The following is a 14,030-nucleotide window of genomic DNA, read 5'->3' on the forward strand; positions in this document are numbered from 1 at the left end:
TTATGAAAAGCGCGACGCTTCAAGCTGTGTGCAAATTGATTGATTGATTGACTGTTTGATTGATTGATTGATGGTTGGTTGTCTTGACTGTTGGCGATCGTTGTCATAATTCTCATCTCGTTCAGCCCTTCGCGCTTCAATTACTGTATTCTTTTTTTTTTTATATTTTTGCTAATTTATTGGGGATAAAAGACATAGGATAGTAGAACAATTCAAATGATTCACTGCAAAGAGTTTTACGCATGGTAAACAAAATTATGTTAGGTTTTCATACATAGTTTTGCACGGTAATTAAATACATAGGTGTATCATATTATCAAAAAAAAAAAAAAAAAATTCACAAAGTATTTATCAAAATATATAAACAGATAGGCAATATAGAAGGTAGGCAAATTCGAAAGCAAAAATAACCAAGGAAGCTCAAATCAATTCAATATTCGAGTTGGATTCGATTCGAGGGATTTACTTACCATTTCAAGGCACCAATCAATCCCTCAATGTTTATCGTTTTTGTGCGCTTTCTGCTGCTGCTGCTGCTGTTGCTGGCCGGGACCGCCAGTGGGTCCGCTTGGGTAGCCGCCGTAGGCACCACCGGGATAGCCACCCGGATATCCACCTGGTGGACCACCGCTCTGGCCACCTGCACCGCCGGCTCCGGCGCCCTGGGGCTGTGGCGCTCCTTGAGGATGACTCGCAGCAGCCGCTGCAGCATAATACTGTGAATATTGTGCATATTGGCTAGGAGTCATACCTTGGGCATAGCCACCGGCCGCTGCAGCGGCGGCGGCTGCTGCGGCTGCCGCAGCAGCTGCATTTGGCTGCGGTTGATTGGGATTGGGGCCACCTTGATTCGGATTTGCTGCATTACTACTACCGCCAGCGCCGGCTCCGTTTTGCTACAATCACAAATAAAATAAATTAATTTCAGCTGCATTTTATTTCACAGCTTTATGGCTTTACCTTATTCTTGAGCGTCTTTTCAATAGCTTCTGCTTCCTCAATTTTTCCTACACTGCGATAATATTCAGCCCACTGTGCGCTGTAGTCGGCACCGCTGCCGCCAGCCTGTTGTTGTTGCTGCTGTGTTTGCTGCTGTTGCTGCGGAGTCTGTTGACCAGGACCCGCAGGATTAGCCGCTAGCTTTGCTTTCATCTGTTGTTCAATCATTTCTGCCTCTCGATGACAGCCCATTTGCCTGGGATTCCGCAAAGAAGCCAATTAGTAAAAATATATTTTAAGTATTTAAAGCTGTTGTTAATTACTTGTAGTACTCGATCCATTGGGCTGAGTAATCTTGACCACCCGCACCCGCAGCCGCGCCTGCTTGGCCCTGACCCGCTGCCATGGCCATCTGTTGCTGCTGTTGTGCAGCGGCTGGATCCCAGCTGCCCTGTTGTCCATAGGCTCCCCAGGGTTGTTGCTGTTGTTGCTGGTAGGCGGCAGCAGCGGCGGCATTTGGATCACCGCCCTGCATTTGGTTGCCACCGTAACCGCCTGGCTGTTGGTTATGATGCGCATTGTTGGCACCGCCACCACCGCCAGACCCACCGCCTCCACCACTAATCGGTTTTCGCGAGAGCACCGTTAACTCCATATTGATTTTTTCCGATATCATTTGACGCGCAGACTCCACCTGGTCGGTGGTACCTTTCGACTTGAATAGCTTCTCATTGGGCGGATTGCTGGCATTACGGTCCATCTCTGTGTGGGCACCCGACTGCTGATTGATGAGCTTGATTGTCTCACCACCGCGTCCAATAACAATCTAATGAGTGAATAGAGATAATCAAATTGTGCTCAGTGGACATTTAATATATTATCTACTTACGCCACATTTGGAAGCAGGCACCAGAAATGTAATCTCTTCGCGGCCACCCTGGGCATGATTCACGCCATATCCGTAGCCATAGTTCGAGTTGTTTGAATCGCCGCCCCCCTGGCTGCCTCCACCGCCGTTACCGCCGCCTCCGCCGTTACCATTGCGGTTCATGCCATTGCGTTGCTGCGGATCAAATATGTATCTGTTATATCCAGAATATACTATACAAACGCGACAAACTAAATACGCCATGTGATCGGTAAGTGTTAAACTGTAAATTCTAACTTATTTGATTTGATTTTCATGAATGAATTTGTACACCTTGTTACACTATATAAATATATATATATATATAGATTCGTGTGTCAAGTTTCGAATGTCTCGAAATAGCCAGCTCGATGGAGCAGTTATCGGTTTATCATGTTACCCATTACAACTTAAGTAGAGTTCAAGTCCGTTTCTTACCATCACATTCTCGATTAGACCATCAATGGTGCGTTTCGCATCCTCCACTTGCTGCCGTGTGCCCTGGATAACGCACCGCCGATCGCCCATCTCATCGTTTTTGCCCTGGATGAATTGCAGTTTGCAGCCGCATTCGGTTTGGATTTTACGTATCATGTCGCCGCCCTTGCCTATGACCACGCCCACAGCAATTTTGGGCACAAAGACCTCAACGCTTTCGCCGCCGTTGCCATTATTGAAATTATTGAAGCCTTGCTCAGATCCACCACCACCAGAGCCGCCGCCGCCACCGCGTCCGCCCTGCTGCTGCATGGCCAGTGCATCCTTTTGAGCAATGAGATCCAATACCATTTGCTTGGCATGCTCGACCTTCTGGGGCACACCGGAAATGCGCAATGGCTTGATGACTTCCTGATTGGGACCATCCTGAATGATGATCATGCGGGCGCCAGTCTTCTCTTGAAGTTGTTTAATTGTATCGCCGCCTTTGCCAATGACGAGCCCCACCTTAGCGCCGGGGATCATGATCTCCTGGTATGGCGGATAGCCTCCGGGACCCGGTGGCGGCATATTGATGGTCAACAACACCTCACAGGTACCGTTGCCTCCGTTCCGATTGACCATCTGCTGCAGCATTTCGCGACCCTTTGTGCAGCTCTCTCGGGTACCGCGTAGTGTTATCACTCGCTCTTGATCTTGCATCAGCTCCAGCTTGGCACCAGATTCGGCTTCCAGATGACTTAGCGTATCGCTGCCGCTGCGTCCCACAAATGCGTTCACAATGCTCTCGGGTATGCGCACTTGTTCCTCGCACGTGGAAGCCGGCCATGCAGTCAAACGAGCCGCCACAGCGGCGGCTTGCGCAATAGCTTGAGTCATATTGCCGCCGCCACTGCCACCGCCGCTGCCACTGCTCATGTTCGAGTTATTTTGACCGTAATCAGGGCTGCCAAAGGAGCGTTTACAATCGGGTCCACTATCGGGATCATCGTTATGCCGCTTAAAACTGTTGCTACCTCCGCCGCCTCCGGAGGCGGGGCCACTGGAGTCTCCTCCACCTCCTTGTGATTGCTGATTTGGCTGTATTTTTGCGGCAATCTGTAATTGATACACACAGTTAGTTTTGCCGAAAAAATGCTTATTTTTCTACAAATGGAACACTGGGATAGCCCGGCAATGATTTGCTATGCTTCTTCTTACCTGCTTGGCACGTTGTATGGCAGCTGCCAGTGCCTGCGATTGACTTAAACTCGCCTGCTGCGTCTGAAAGTCACTCATATTTGCAAATATCTCCGGTCAGAGAGGGTCTCAGTTCCTAATGATTGCCTATTGTATTTATTGTATTTTTTTAGTAAGCGTACACGCCCCGCACTTTTTGCACAAAAACACCGACGCAACTTGACGACGTGCAACTGGAAAATTCAATAACCAAATGCACTTGAGCCGGAATGGCGTGTTCTTACGCAGAATATTTGCTGAAAGTGTATTTTACTATTAATACTTCATATAAAACACATTAGCGAAGCATTTACCACTATTTGAATGAATTAATTATAGACACAACTTTAGCTTTCTTAGATTTTTTTCGGTGAAAATTATGCGCCCCAAAATGCGTACATAGGGATGCTTAGCTCTAACACTTTTTTGTACGTTTACTAACACTCTTTAGCGTCGTGTTGCAAAAATATCGATAGGATTTTACCAATGCACCGGTGTTTTAAAGGAAAATTTAACAAAAAATCAAAATCTAGATTTAATACAAAAATATTAAAAACATGTTATATATAGATGAAATAATAATTATTTATTGAGTCGGACTACTTAAATATAATTTATTTGAGCTACTCTATTAAATAGTTATCTATCGGATGCACCTAAAGCAATCGGTCAATTGTTTTCCATGTAAATATTACTAGTTAATCAAATAAATAATACAATCTTGATGATGATTTTATTTTGTTATTAAAGTAAAACAAATATTGTTTAGTTGACAAGAGGCTGAACAGTATTTGTGAATGTCAAATGAACTAGTTCAGCTGTATGTTCATTTTAGTGAACTACTCAGAATGAACTAGTATTTATCCCCACTATATTCCCATTGTTTTTCTGTGTTAACAAAAACACAACAGCTGAGCTAAGTTCGCACAAGAATTACTTGACAATTTCTAAAAGTAAGCGGACGGAAAATATATTAAATAAATTGTAATTATATAAGCTTGTCTTCAATTAGCAGAGTTGAACATAACAAGAAACTAAAATGCCTGTGGACTGGTTTGGTTATGTATACGCTGCAACAGTTGCCGCTGGTGGAATCATGGGCTACGCAAAGGCTGGTTAGTTATTGTTTTGTGTCTCATCTTTTCAATTTGTTAATTGAAAAGAAATTTAATTTCAGCTTCCATTCCCTCGCTGGGAGCAGGCGTTGCATTTGGAGCGCTGCTTGGCTATGGCGCTCACCTAAACTCTCAAGATCCACCACGGCCGCTTCTCCAGCTGGGAACATCGCTCTTTTTGGCTGGATTGATGGGTGCTCGCTGGAATAGGTCTGGAAAGCTGATGCCAGCTGGAATGGTTTGCTTGCTTTCCATGGCAGCGTTGGTCAAAAACTTGGTCACATATAATCGTTACTTGCCATTGCCCACAAAGGGCGCCTAAACAAGAACAACAACAAAAGCAAAAAAAACAAAAAGTCTGGATTGCTGTTAAACTTGCCGAAAGTTTTTCTAAAAGAATTATATTTTCCTGGGAGTGGAACTCAAAGTTAAAATGGTTTATGGACTTATAAGAATTTAATTGGATTACTCAATTTTAACTACGAGATACCCTGTAAACGCAACATTCATGCGCATCAAATAATTTGTATGCATTATAATATATAATAAATTTTATTTGCTTTGTACTTAAACTAAAACACTTTTACTATGAATATTTAGTGAAGTATGACGAATCATTACTATAAGTTATGTTTTTGTAAGTAAGCATGTACGATAAGATAGCGTGATAATACTTCATAATACTACATCAGTTTTTGTGCAAAACAGACGGAAGGTGGTATGCCTGACTCCATAAGGTAAGTATGTATGTATGTATTTATATACTATATTAGAGGTCTTCACAACATATGTATGAACGTCAAATATAATGCATTCAAATTGAGTTCAGTTGAGTGAGTGAGCGGCACATAATGAGCGAGTTTCAATTTGAGCGAGCGTTCTGTTTTATACCATTTCGTTAAATGAGTGGGAATTGATAAAGAACTCACTCGTTCCAGCGACGTCTATTTTGTCATTCACACAGTGCACTAATATATGTTTATGTTTATGTTTATGTATAGGTAAATGTATGTATTCTAGTTATGCATTTATCGCAGAGCTCTTTTATTGGTAGATGTGCAAGGAAATATAAAAACTTGCCATTATTAGGCTGTTCCATCTCTAGCAGATTTAGTTCGTTTTAAATTATCGATAACATTTATCTTTGCCATCAAATCGTTAGCATTTAAACTCAACGCTTAGCTCCACCTCTAGCAGTTGAAGTGCGTTCACTAAGTGGGACATTTAAAGCAAGCTGTTTGACATATTAATTTTGTGTATTAGGCATCATTTAACTTCGTATTTGCTTGGGTCGTTCGACAAGTATGTATATTGGACCTCAAAATCACTACACTTTGAGCGGCGAGCCAACATAATCGGCCTTATTTATCTTATTTAGTCTCACTACACATACGCTCTGTTGTATGGTTAGAGGCTCGTTTCAAATAAGAGAGGATAATTTCCAAGCTCGTCTAATTAATAAAGTCTCATACATATATGCATGGTATATTTTCGAATTCCCTTTACCCCGCACACTATTAAGAAAACCGCAAAAAATTCGTTTAAACTATATATGTATGTATTTATTTTAATATATTTATATCTTAAATTATATTTTTGTTTGTGTGCATGTGGTAGTATGTGTGTGTGTGTGTGGTGTAGTATTCTTGTGTGGGTGTGTGATAAATGTACAGTTTCACTTGATATGATTTCCAGTTGTTTATAGCTAAAACTTAATTAAACTATTTACTGCTTAAAAGGTAATGCAATTTTTAAAAATGTTCCATCGCATTAAACAATGCAAAACTTCTTTACTTCTTTAAATACAACAATATTTTGGAATTACAATTGTTTTCTAGTAGGCAAAGCGCGGCTAGGTAAATAAAGAATTTGTTCTTGGTGTTTTTTTTTTCTCACATTTTTAAGCAATTTTCTAAAATAAGAAAAAGATAAATATATTTTGTTAGTTAAGTATACAAATTATCTTTTATCACAATGGAAAATTGGAAATCTTTAGGAATAATTTATCAAATTGTTTCACTTTTTGTTTGCTTGCTTTTGAAACGTTTTTAATACCAATATGAATGCATTTACTATATATGAGCTTTTTACAGAAACATATATTATGTACAAAATACTTTATAGATTTTGCTTCATGTATATGTATAGAAAAGAACTTTCACTTGAATGGGTGCGATTTTTTTTTTTTTTTTTTTTTTTGTTTAACAAGAATAATAAATTTCTTTTTGTATTAAATTAGTCTCTGATAAAACTAAAAACAAATCAATAGTAATTAAAATTAAAGAATTATTCATAAAAAAAATAAAAATAAAAATAATAATATTAAAATTCTATCTAAAAACACAATTTGCTGCAACTGCAAATATACATAAGTATTTTGTTTGTTTCTCTTGTTGTTAAAACTTTCTCAATGGCAATAACCAGGCCAAATCCAAACGTTTCATCCGCTTTCCGATTGGCAGTGCTCTAAAACGGAAACAGCTTCCAGTTAACCACTAAACGGGCGGCAACAAAATGAAATAGAGAAACAAGAGTGAATATATTAATAAAAAATAATTTCAATAAAAAGTGCAATAAGTGTTAGGCGTGCAGTATGTGAGGAATGTTTGCAGTTTTTTGTCTGAAAAGTTTTTATTTTTTATTTTGTGTTTTTGCCGACGCCGCCAGACGCCATTTTGTTTTTTTTTTTTGCAGTTTTTGTGGTGATTTGCAGTGTGTACTGTACCATATGCCACCATTTTGAGTTTTTAATCAGCTTTTACTGTTTACTTGTTCCACATTCCATGCGTTTCCAATTGCTTTGATTTGCATTGATATTTGTTGCTATTTTAGTATGCAAAATGCGATTTGATTGTTTATTGTTTAGTCGAATTTTACGCCATGCCATTTTGAGTATATTCCATAATGTGGAGCAACTAGCTAACTTAGGTACTACAATTGTCAATGCTGATGCATGTTTGGTGTCTGTGTGTGTGTGTGGTTGTGTGGGTGGGTGGAAATTTATCTATGTGTGTATGGGTGTTACCAATCTGTTGATTTATTGGTTGCTTTATATATAAATGTAGTATGTGTTGCATGTAATTTGTGGAGAGAAAGAGAGAGAGAGGAGAGAGAGTGAGAGAGCAGGAGCCGCAGCGAGTTTTGTAAATTTATATGAATTTATATCAGCAATGAATTTATTTATTTTTTTATTCTTTGAGTTGAGTTGAATTGATGAGAGGCAACTGGCATAGCTGTTAGGCCTGATGACAATTCCAATCAGCTTCATGAAATTAATGCAGACTATTATCATATATGTACTATGGGCACTCCCTATGCATATAGGGCATTGATACTATTAGAAATAAATGTTGAACTTTTTTTTAATAAATTATTTATCAAATCAATTACTTGTTCATGCTAAGAGCTACTTTTCAAGCATATACTACTACTTTCTTGGGCTACTACTATATAGCCCAAATACTACTACTTGGTTTGTAAATGTGAATAAATGGTTTCATGCTTAAGATAATTGTTCGATATTATAGCTAAAATGGCCAATTACGAATGCGAATTGGTAAGCTTCAATTACCGATTATATCTAGAATATAATATAAATATAAATATATATATATGTAGGTATATATATTGTATGTAGCAGGCAGCAAATACCACTAAAATATTTTAGACTAAATTCCCCGATATTTGTATATTTTATTTGATTGCGAAGCTTTTAGTCTACGAATTAACTAAATTTTTGTAGATTTTTGATTGCTTTTTGTGTTCTTACCGCACGAAGTAGCAAAGTAACAAATCGAATCGGAACGTTGAGAGGACAATTTAGGCTTGTGTGCGTGTAACTGTAAATCTGTTCTATGTGTGTGTGTGTGTGTGTAACTGTGTGTTTGTGTGTGCGCGTACTTTGAGAATTACAGTTACAAACTGGGTAGCGCTGGCAGTGTTGTTGATCGAATTGAAATGTTGTGTTTACGTATATTTAGTAGTAGCAGAAATAGTAGTAGAAATAGCAGCAGTGTTGCCAACGCTCTTTCTAGTTTCTGTTTTTGTTTTTTTTTGTGTCTTTCACATGACTCGTGTGCGTCGTATCAGCTTTTGTGTTTTGATTTTAGGTTTTCTGAGCGTTGTTGTTGTTGTTGTTGTTGTGTTGCCATTTGCTGACTGTTGTTCGAGTTGTTGTATGGCTATTGTTGTTGTTGTTGTTGTTGTTGTGCTTGGCTGATTGTCCAACACCGTTGGCAAATTGTTGGTATTGTCGCCAATATAATTTGTTACATATGAGGGCGATGTCAACTGTTGTTGTTGTTGTTGTTGTTGCTGACTATGGTTATGACTAACTTTATTACTACTATTTTTGTTTGTTATATTACTACTGCGATTTAGCGTACGTTTTAAGAATTGACTGCCATCAAAGTTTTGCTGTTGCTGTTGTTGGTGTTGCTTTTGTTGTTGCTGTTGTTGCTGTTGCTGTTGTTGTGTGCTGCTGGCTTTTGTTGCTGTTGAACTAACGGAGGTGGACACCGATGTTGTGGTGGCTGTAACCGCTCCGTCCAGTGTTGGTAAATGCAATGCTTGAAATTTTTTAAAATATGCATCGAATATCGATGAAGTTGCTTTTGTTTTAGTTGTTGTTGCTGATGTTGTAGTTGTTGTTGGCATCGCCTTGGCTGCTCGGTTTGCGGCTGTTGTTGTGCTTGTTGTTGTTGTTGTTGCCAATTGTTGTTGCTGTTGCAGTGTTGTCAAGTGTCTGGGTTGCTGTGTGTGAAACTTACGTTTTTGCCGCTCAATTGCTTCATTGATCTCAATGCCGGCATTGGCCTCGTTTTCCTCATCAACTAGATGATGCTGTTGCTGCTGTTGTTGTTGTTGTTGTTGCTGCTGTCGCTTGTTTCCTTCCACGCTGTTGTTGTTGCTGTTGCTGTTGCCATTGCTGTTGCTGTTGCTATTATGTTCTTTAGCGCCATTGTTGCTGCTCTCGCCGCTGTTGTTGCTGTTGGTGGTGGCACTATAATTTGTAATTTGTTTTTGTACCAAGGGTATTGGGAAATGTTCATTGGACGTAACTACAGTTTGTTCTTGTTGTTGTTTATGTGGCGTATTCTGATGTTGTTGTTGTTGTTGTTGTGGTTGCTGTTGTTGTGTTTGTATCAAATGAAAATAGTATTCAATTTGTTTTCGTAGTTCATGTGTATAAATTTGAAACAGATTTGGTGTTTGTGTTGTGGTTGTTGTTGTTGTTGTTGGTTTTTGTGTTGTTGTTGTTGTGTAGCGTGCGCCATTGCTGTTGCTGTTGCTGCTGCTGCTGCTGATGCTGCTGCTGGTGTGTGTCTTAACCATAACGCCACCATTTTGCAGCCACTCCGACTCAGTGTTGTGTAGTGCCAAATTATCAGTGCGGTCAGCGTTGAACAGTCGCCGCAAAAACTCAAATGATTTGGAACGTGATGCAGTCGTCGGTGTTGTCGATTTTGAGGTTCGTGCTGTTGTTGTTGTCGGTGTGTCAGCATTGTCGGCAGCAGCAGCAGCATCAGCCGTAGCAGCAACAGCCGCAGCAGAGCTCTGCTGTATGTTATTATCCTGCTGCTCCTCACTACTAGTGTTGTCCGACTCCTGCTCCTGCTCCTGCTTCTCTTCGGCTTCATCTTCAGCTTCTTGGGATTCGTTCTCTTCACTACTATTTTCAATGTCTTCGCCCGTTTGGCTGTTCGCATCGCTTTTCTTCTGGCTGATTTTACTAAGGTGCGTGTGTTTCGTGTTGTTTTTTTTTTTGTGATTATTTTTTTGATTTTGATATAGATTGTGTTGTCGGTGTGTGATTGTTGTTGTAGTTGTTGTTGGTGTTGATATTTGTAAAGGTGTAAAAGGTTTGCATATTAAAAATATGTTTCTTGTTTGTGTGTGCGTGTTTTCTTTGTACTCAAAAAATAAATACGTACATAGTTTATAAAGTCTAAACATAAACAACCAACTACGAAATAGTTTCTATATGAATTGTGGATTGCACTTACTTGTATACTAAACGGTAATTGTTTCCATAGTCGGGAATTATATTAGAAGGCAGTGGGGAGCAGCGACCATCCAGACAATGCTAAGGTGGGCAGGGAGGGGCAAGAGTTAGAATTATCTCAGCTTGAGCAGATATGCCGCACTTACGTAGCCATTACCACACGCTGAGCCCTCGGCTGCTGGCCTGTAGGCAACACAGTAGCCCGTCTGGGCGTCGAAGCAGAAGAGCTGCGCACAGACACGCTCATCCTTGAAGCACGCATAGGTGCCACGATCTCGCCGGCATTGCGCATCCAGCGAGAGCAGGGTGCCGGGCAGCGATCTACCCAGGGCGCTGTCCTCGTGCGGCGCATTGTGCAGGCAGGTGGCGGTGTCCCCACTGTGGAGTATAATGAAGTGATTGCCTTTGCAGTGCTTTGGCAGCTACTTACTTGAGGAAGTGATGGAAGCTCTGCACCGTGCAGGCGGACCAACGGAAGCCGCGCTCCGTGTGACGCAGATCGGACATTATGTAGCCATCCTCCCAGCGGCAACGCTGTGCGCCCGGTCCTCCCAGATAGCTGGGCGGTGGTGAGCCATCGTGCACGGCGCCCAATCTGCATGGAGTGGTAATAGTAGCAGAATTAGTAGTATATGTAGTAGTGGTATTTTAATAGTAATCATGTTAGTATAATAGCAGTAGAAATATGATTAGTACAGTAGTAGTAGAAGAATTAAAGTAGTAATAGTAGTAATAGAAAATTTATTGCGAAAGAAGTATTAGCTGCAATAGTATTGGTAAAGAGTAGTAGTAGTAGGAATATTTGTAAAAGTAGTATAAGTACATTTTTGTAGTGATAGTAGATTTGGGATATAATATTTGTGAATTTTTGCAGTAATAGTATGAGTAGTAGATTTTAGTAGTAGTAATAGTAGTATATTGCTGCAGTAGTTGTAGTAAAAGTAGTCTTTTATAGTAGTAGTAGTAGTAGGTTTTTCTATTTGTATTACTAAAAGTAGTAGTAGATAGAGATAGCAGTAGTACATTTCTGAAGTAGTAGTATATTTTTATAGTCGCAGTAGATTTATGTAGAAGTAGTAGTAAAAAACCTTTTGTGGAATAGTAGTATTTCTTTTTTACTAATACTATTTACGGAAGTAGTAGTATTTGAAATTGGTAAATTATGGAAATAAAATTTGTAGTAAACTGGGTATTTTAGTAGTACTAATAGTAGTAGCAGTCGTCGTGATATATGAGCCAAACAACTCAATTCGATGCGATTGCGGGAAAATGAGAAAAATGTTAATTAATTAATTGGCGGGCGAATGATGTCAAACGGAAATGCAAACACGTTTTCCACTCCAGTTGCGGTCAAGCGCCGGAAATTTGGCGCAGTTGATTTGCTTCTTTTTTATATACACATATATGCATATACGATATATAGTTATTGGTGTCTTATGAATTGGGAGTGGAAGTGAAGTGCATGCAAAAATAAAAAAAAAAAAAAAACCGCAAACAGTTCCGTTTGGCTGAATGAAATGTGAGCCCAGATGGGCAGGGAGCGGGAAGGAGAGGGGGGGAGGGCAGTGGTTTACTTACAAATGTCCCACTTCGTGGGCGGCCACTATGATGCCGCTGAAGCCGCCGGTGTCCTCGATGATGGCGACGCTGTTCACCTTCTCCAGCCGCTTGTTAACCACGCAAGCGCCGCCAACGTAGGCAAAGCCTGTGGGCCACATTCGCATGGCAAGGAGAGAGAAAAAACACACACACACAAAAAAAAAAAAAGAGCAGAAAACGTTGAAAATTAGGCACTTAGCTCTTGGTCTGGCCAACAGGAAGTTGACAATTTTTAGCAACCAGCAGCAGCGGCTGCAGTTGTCGCTGCTGCTCGTTGTCGCAGTTATTAAATACAAGAAAATAAAAGCCGCCTTAAAATTTTGCAATTTGCAATTTTGGTTTTACTTTCGAAATTTCGATGTGGCCTAAACGGCATTTATCTCGTCTTTTTTTTTTTCTTTTTATATAATAACTGCCTTTGCAAGATGTGTATATGTACATATAACTGTGTGGCTGAGTCTGAAGCGTGTGCTATATTGTTTTTGTTTAAGTATTAGTCTTGATGGATGTGTCGCAACCAGACACCAATTCAGAGAGTTAGTTAAAGTCACTAAAACTTAGTCACAATTCCAGCCAAACCCAAAATAAAGTGTTAGTGCCTTGAAACCCATGATTGATTAGTCTTAAAAAGTAAATTATTTTAATATAAGAATAAATGCTAAAAGTAATATATATTATAATATTATCTTAAAGATCTAGAGATCTAAAGCATTTTTTTTATAGATAATAGATTTTTTTTATAGATATATTCAGCTAGAGATCTTCAGCATTTTGTTTTATATATACATAAAATTCACAGCTTCGATTATTTCTGCCTGAAAAGTAAAACTTAAAATATATATTTTATCATTTGGAAATTGATATATATCACAACAGATGCATGTGCTAGGGCATTAGAATGCAGTCACATGCGTATGCACAGTGGTTAAAAAACAATTGTTCAGACTGAAAGAAGAGAAGAAAACAATTCATTTCAAGCAAAAGTTCAGCGAAAAAAAAATATAAATACAAACAGATATGTATATAAACATACATATAGAAGAAAAATATATATAAAGACAGTGGAGAGAGAGAGAGAGAGCGAGAACATAATGCAGCTGTACAGTTTGAGACGCATTGCTCGCAGCTGAACTCCTATTTCGGAGTTGTTTTTGGTTCTTGTTGCTGTACAAAAGACGTGCGAAACACAAAACATTTAAATTATACAAAGTTCACACTTAATGTGAATAGAGTTGAGAGAGACAATACAGAAAATACAGGTAACAGAAATAAACATATAGACAAAGAGAGAGAGAGAGAGAGAGAGAGAGAGAGAGAGAGAGAGAGACGTGCATGAAATTCAATTAAATTGACTTGATTTTTGAGATGATGGAGCGACGCTTTAGGTTCGGCTGCGGCGGTTGCTGCCTTTAATGTTAATGCTATTTTTATTTATTTATTTTGATTTAATTTTGTTGCTATTTTCGCATTTATCTGTACATTGTCAGCGAACAAAATAGTTGTTTTTGTTGTTTTTATAATTTTTACCTGCGGTACCGCGATTACATTCACCAAATGCGGAGGTACGACGGCACATATCAAGTCTGCGGGCGAAAATGTTTCAAAATGCGTAGATTTGAGTATAGATTCGTTTCTTCTTAATTAAAATGTCGGAGCCTCAATATATGTATGTATGTATATACAAAAATTCAATTGAATTTAGATTGTGTTTTTATTTTTGTGGGGCGTGTCCATTTGTTGGACGTCTGAGAGAGGTAGAGCAATTACTACAGTTAGAGCAGCACAGCATAAGGTTTGAGAGCCAATTAGA

At 39.4% G+C, this 14,030-nt stretch overlaps 3 protein-coding genes across 8 annotated transcripts in view; 1 reads left to right on the top strand and 2 right to left on the bottom strand.

Moving 5' to 3' along the window:
* Positions 1-470: 470 nt before the first annotated feature.
* On the bottom strand, positions 471-3,977 carry Psi (P-element somatic inhibitor). Of its 2 annotated transcripts, XM_089471212.1 has the most exons (8): positions 3,817-3,977; positions 3,485-3,759; positions 2,285-3,382; positions 1,829-2,002; positions 1,263-1,765; positions 961-1,195; positions 752-896; positions 471-703 (listed from the first exon to the last, which is right to left on the bottom strand). In XM_089471212.1, the coding sequence occupies exons 2-8, from the start codon at positions 3,560-3,562 to the stop codon at positions 495-497; spliced, it is 2,442 nt and encodes an 813-aa protein (XP_089327338.1). In that variant the 5' UTR covers positions 3,563-3,759; positions 3,817-3,977; the 3' UTR covers positions 471-494. The 2 variants fall into 2 exon arrangements, with proteins under 2 accessions (XP_089327338.1, XP_089327337.1); XM_089471211.1 differs by having other exon boundaries at positions 471-896.
* A 322-nt stretch (positions 3,978-4,299) lies between these two features.
* Positions 4,300-5,195, top strand: LOC108615065 (transmembrane protein 14 homolog). Of its 2 annotated transcripts, none has more exons than XM_089471220.1 (3): positions 4,300-4,455; positions 4,518-4,617; positions 4,680-5,195. In XM_089471220.1, exons 2-3 carry the CDS (start codon positions 4,542-4,544, stop codon positions 4,937-4,939), a joined length of 336 nt encoding a protein of 111 aa, XP_089327346.1. In that variant the 5' UTR covers positions 4,300-4,455; positions 4,518-4,541; the 3' UTR covers positions 4,940-5,195. The 2 variants fall into 2 exon arrangements, with proteins under 2 accessions (XP_089327346.1, XP_017864789.1); XM_018009300.2 differs by having other exon boundaries at positions 4,309-4,455; positions 4,515-4,617.
* sona (sol narae metalloprotease) overlaps positions 4,805-14,030 on the bottom strand; it is a 70,627-nt gene continuing 61,401 nt past the window's right edge. The window contains exons 9-15 of one of the 4 annotated variants that reach the window (XM_018012990.2): positions 13,748-13,803; positions 12,200-12,326; positions 11,052-11,216; positions 10,768-10,999; positions 10,623-10,702; positions 9,387-10,348; positions 4,805-7,112 (exon numbers count right to left, since the gene is read on the bottom strand). In XM_018012990.2, the coding sequence (XP_017868479.1) occupies positions 7,084-7,112; positions 9,387-10,348; positions 10,623-10,702; positions 10,768-10,999; positions 11,052-11,216; positions 12,200-12,326; positions 13,748-13,803 (1,651 nt within the window). In that variant the 3' untranslated portion in view covers positions 4,805-7,083. Of the gene's footprint in view, positions 7,113-8,657; positions 10,349-10,622; positions 10,703-10,767; positions 11,000-11,051; positions 11,217-12,199; positions 12,327-13,747; positions 13,804-14,030 lie in introns of those variants that run through there. The other 3 variants (XM_089471209.1, XM_018012992.2, XM_089471208.1) reach the window with 3 other exon arrangements.

Source organism: Drosophila arizonae, chromosome 5 (assembly GCF_054131065.1).
Source record: "Drosophila arizonae isolate 15081-1271.41 chromosome 5, UAZ_ARI_1.0, whole genome shotgun sequence".
Taxonomy (NCBI): Eukaryota; Metazoa; Arthropoda; class Insecta; order Diptera; family Drosophilidae; genus Drosophila; species Drosophila arizonae.

Excerpts from the sequence above, each read along its gene's own strand:
- Psi (XM_089471211.1), bottom strand. The coding sequence starts at position 3,562 with ATGAGTGACTTTCAGACGCAGCAGGCGAGTTTAAGTCAATCGCAGGCA. Across the intron at positions 1,766-1,828 it reads TGCCTGCTTCCAAATGTGGC|ATTGTTATTGGACGCGGTGG; the intron begins GTAAGTAGATAA and ends TTCACTCATTAG. Across the intron at positions 897-960 it reads AAAAGACGCTCAAGAATAAG|CAAAACGGAGCCGGCGCTGG; the intron begins GTAAAGCCATAA and ends TTGTGATTGTAG.
- LOC108615065 (XM_089471220.1), top strand. The coding sequence starts at position 4,542 with ATGCCTGTGGACTGGTTTGGTTATGTATACGCTGCAACAGTTGCCGCT. Across the intron at positions 4,618-4,679 it reads CATGGGCTACGCAAAGGCTG|CTTCCATTCCCTCGCTGGGA; the intron begins GTTAGTTATTGT and ends ATTTAATTTCAG.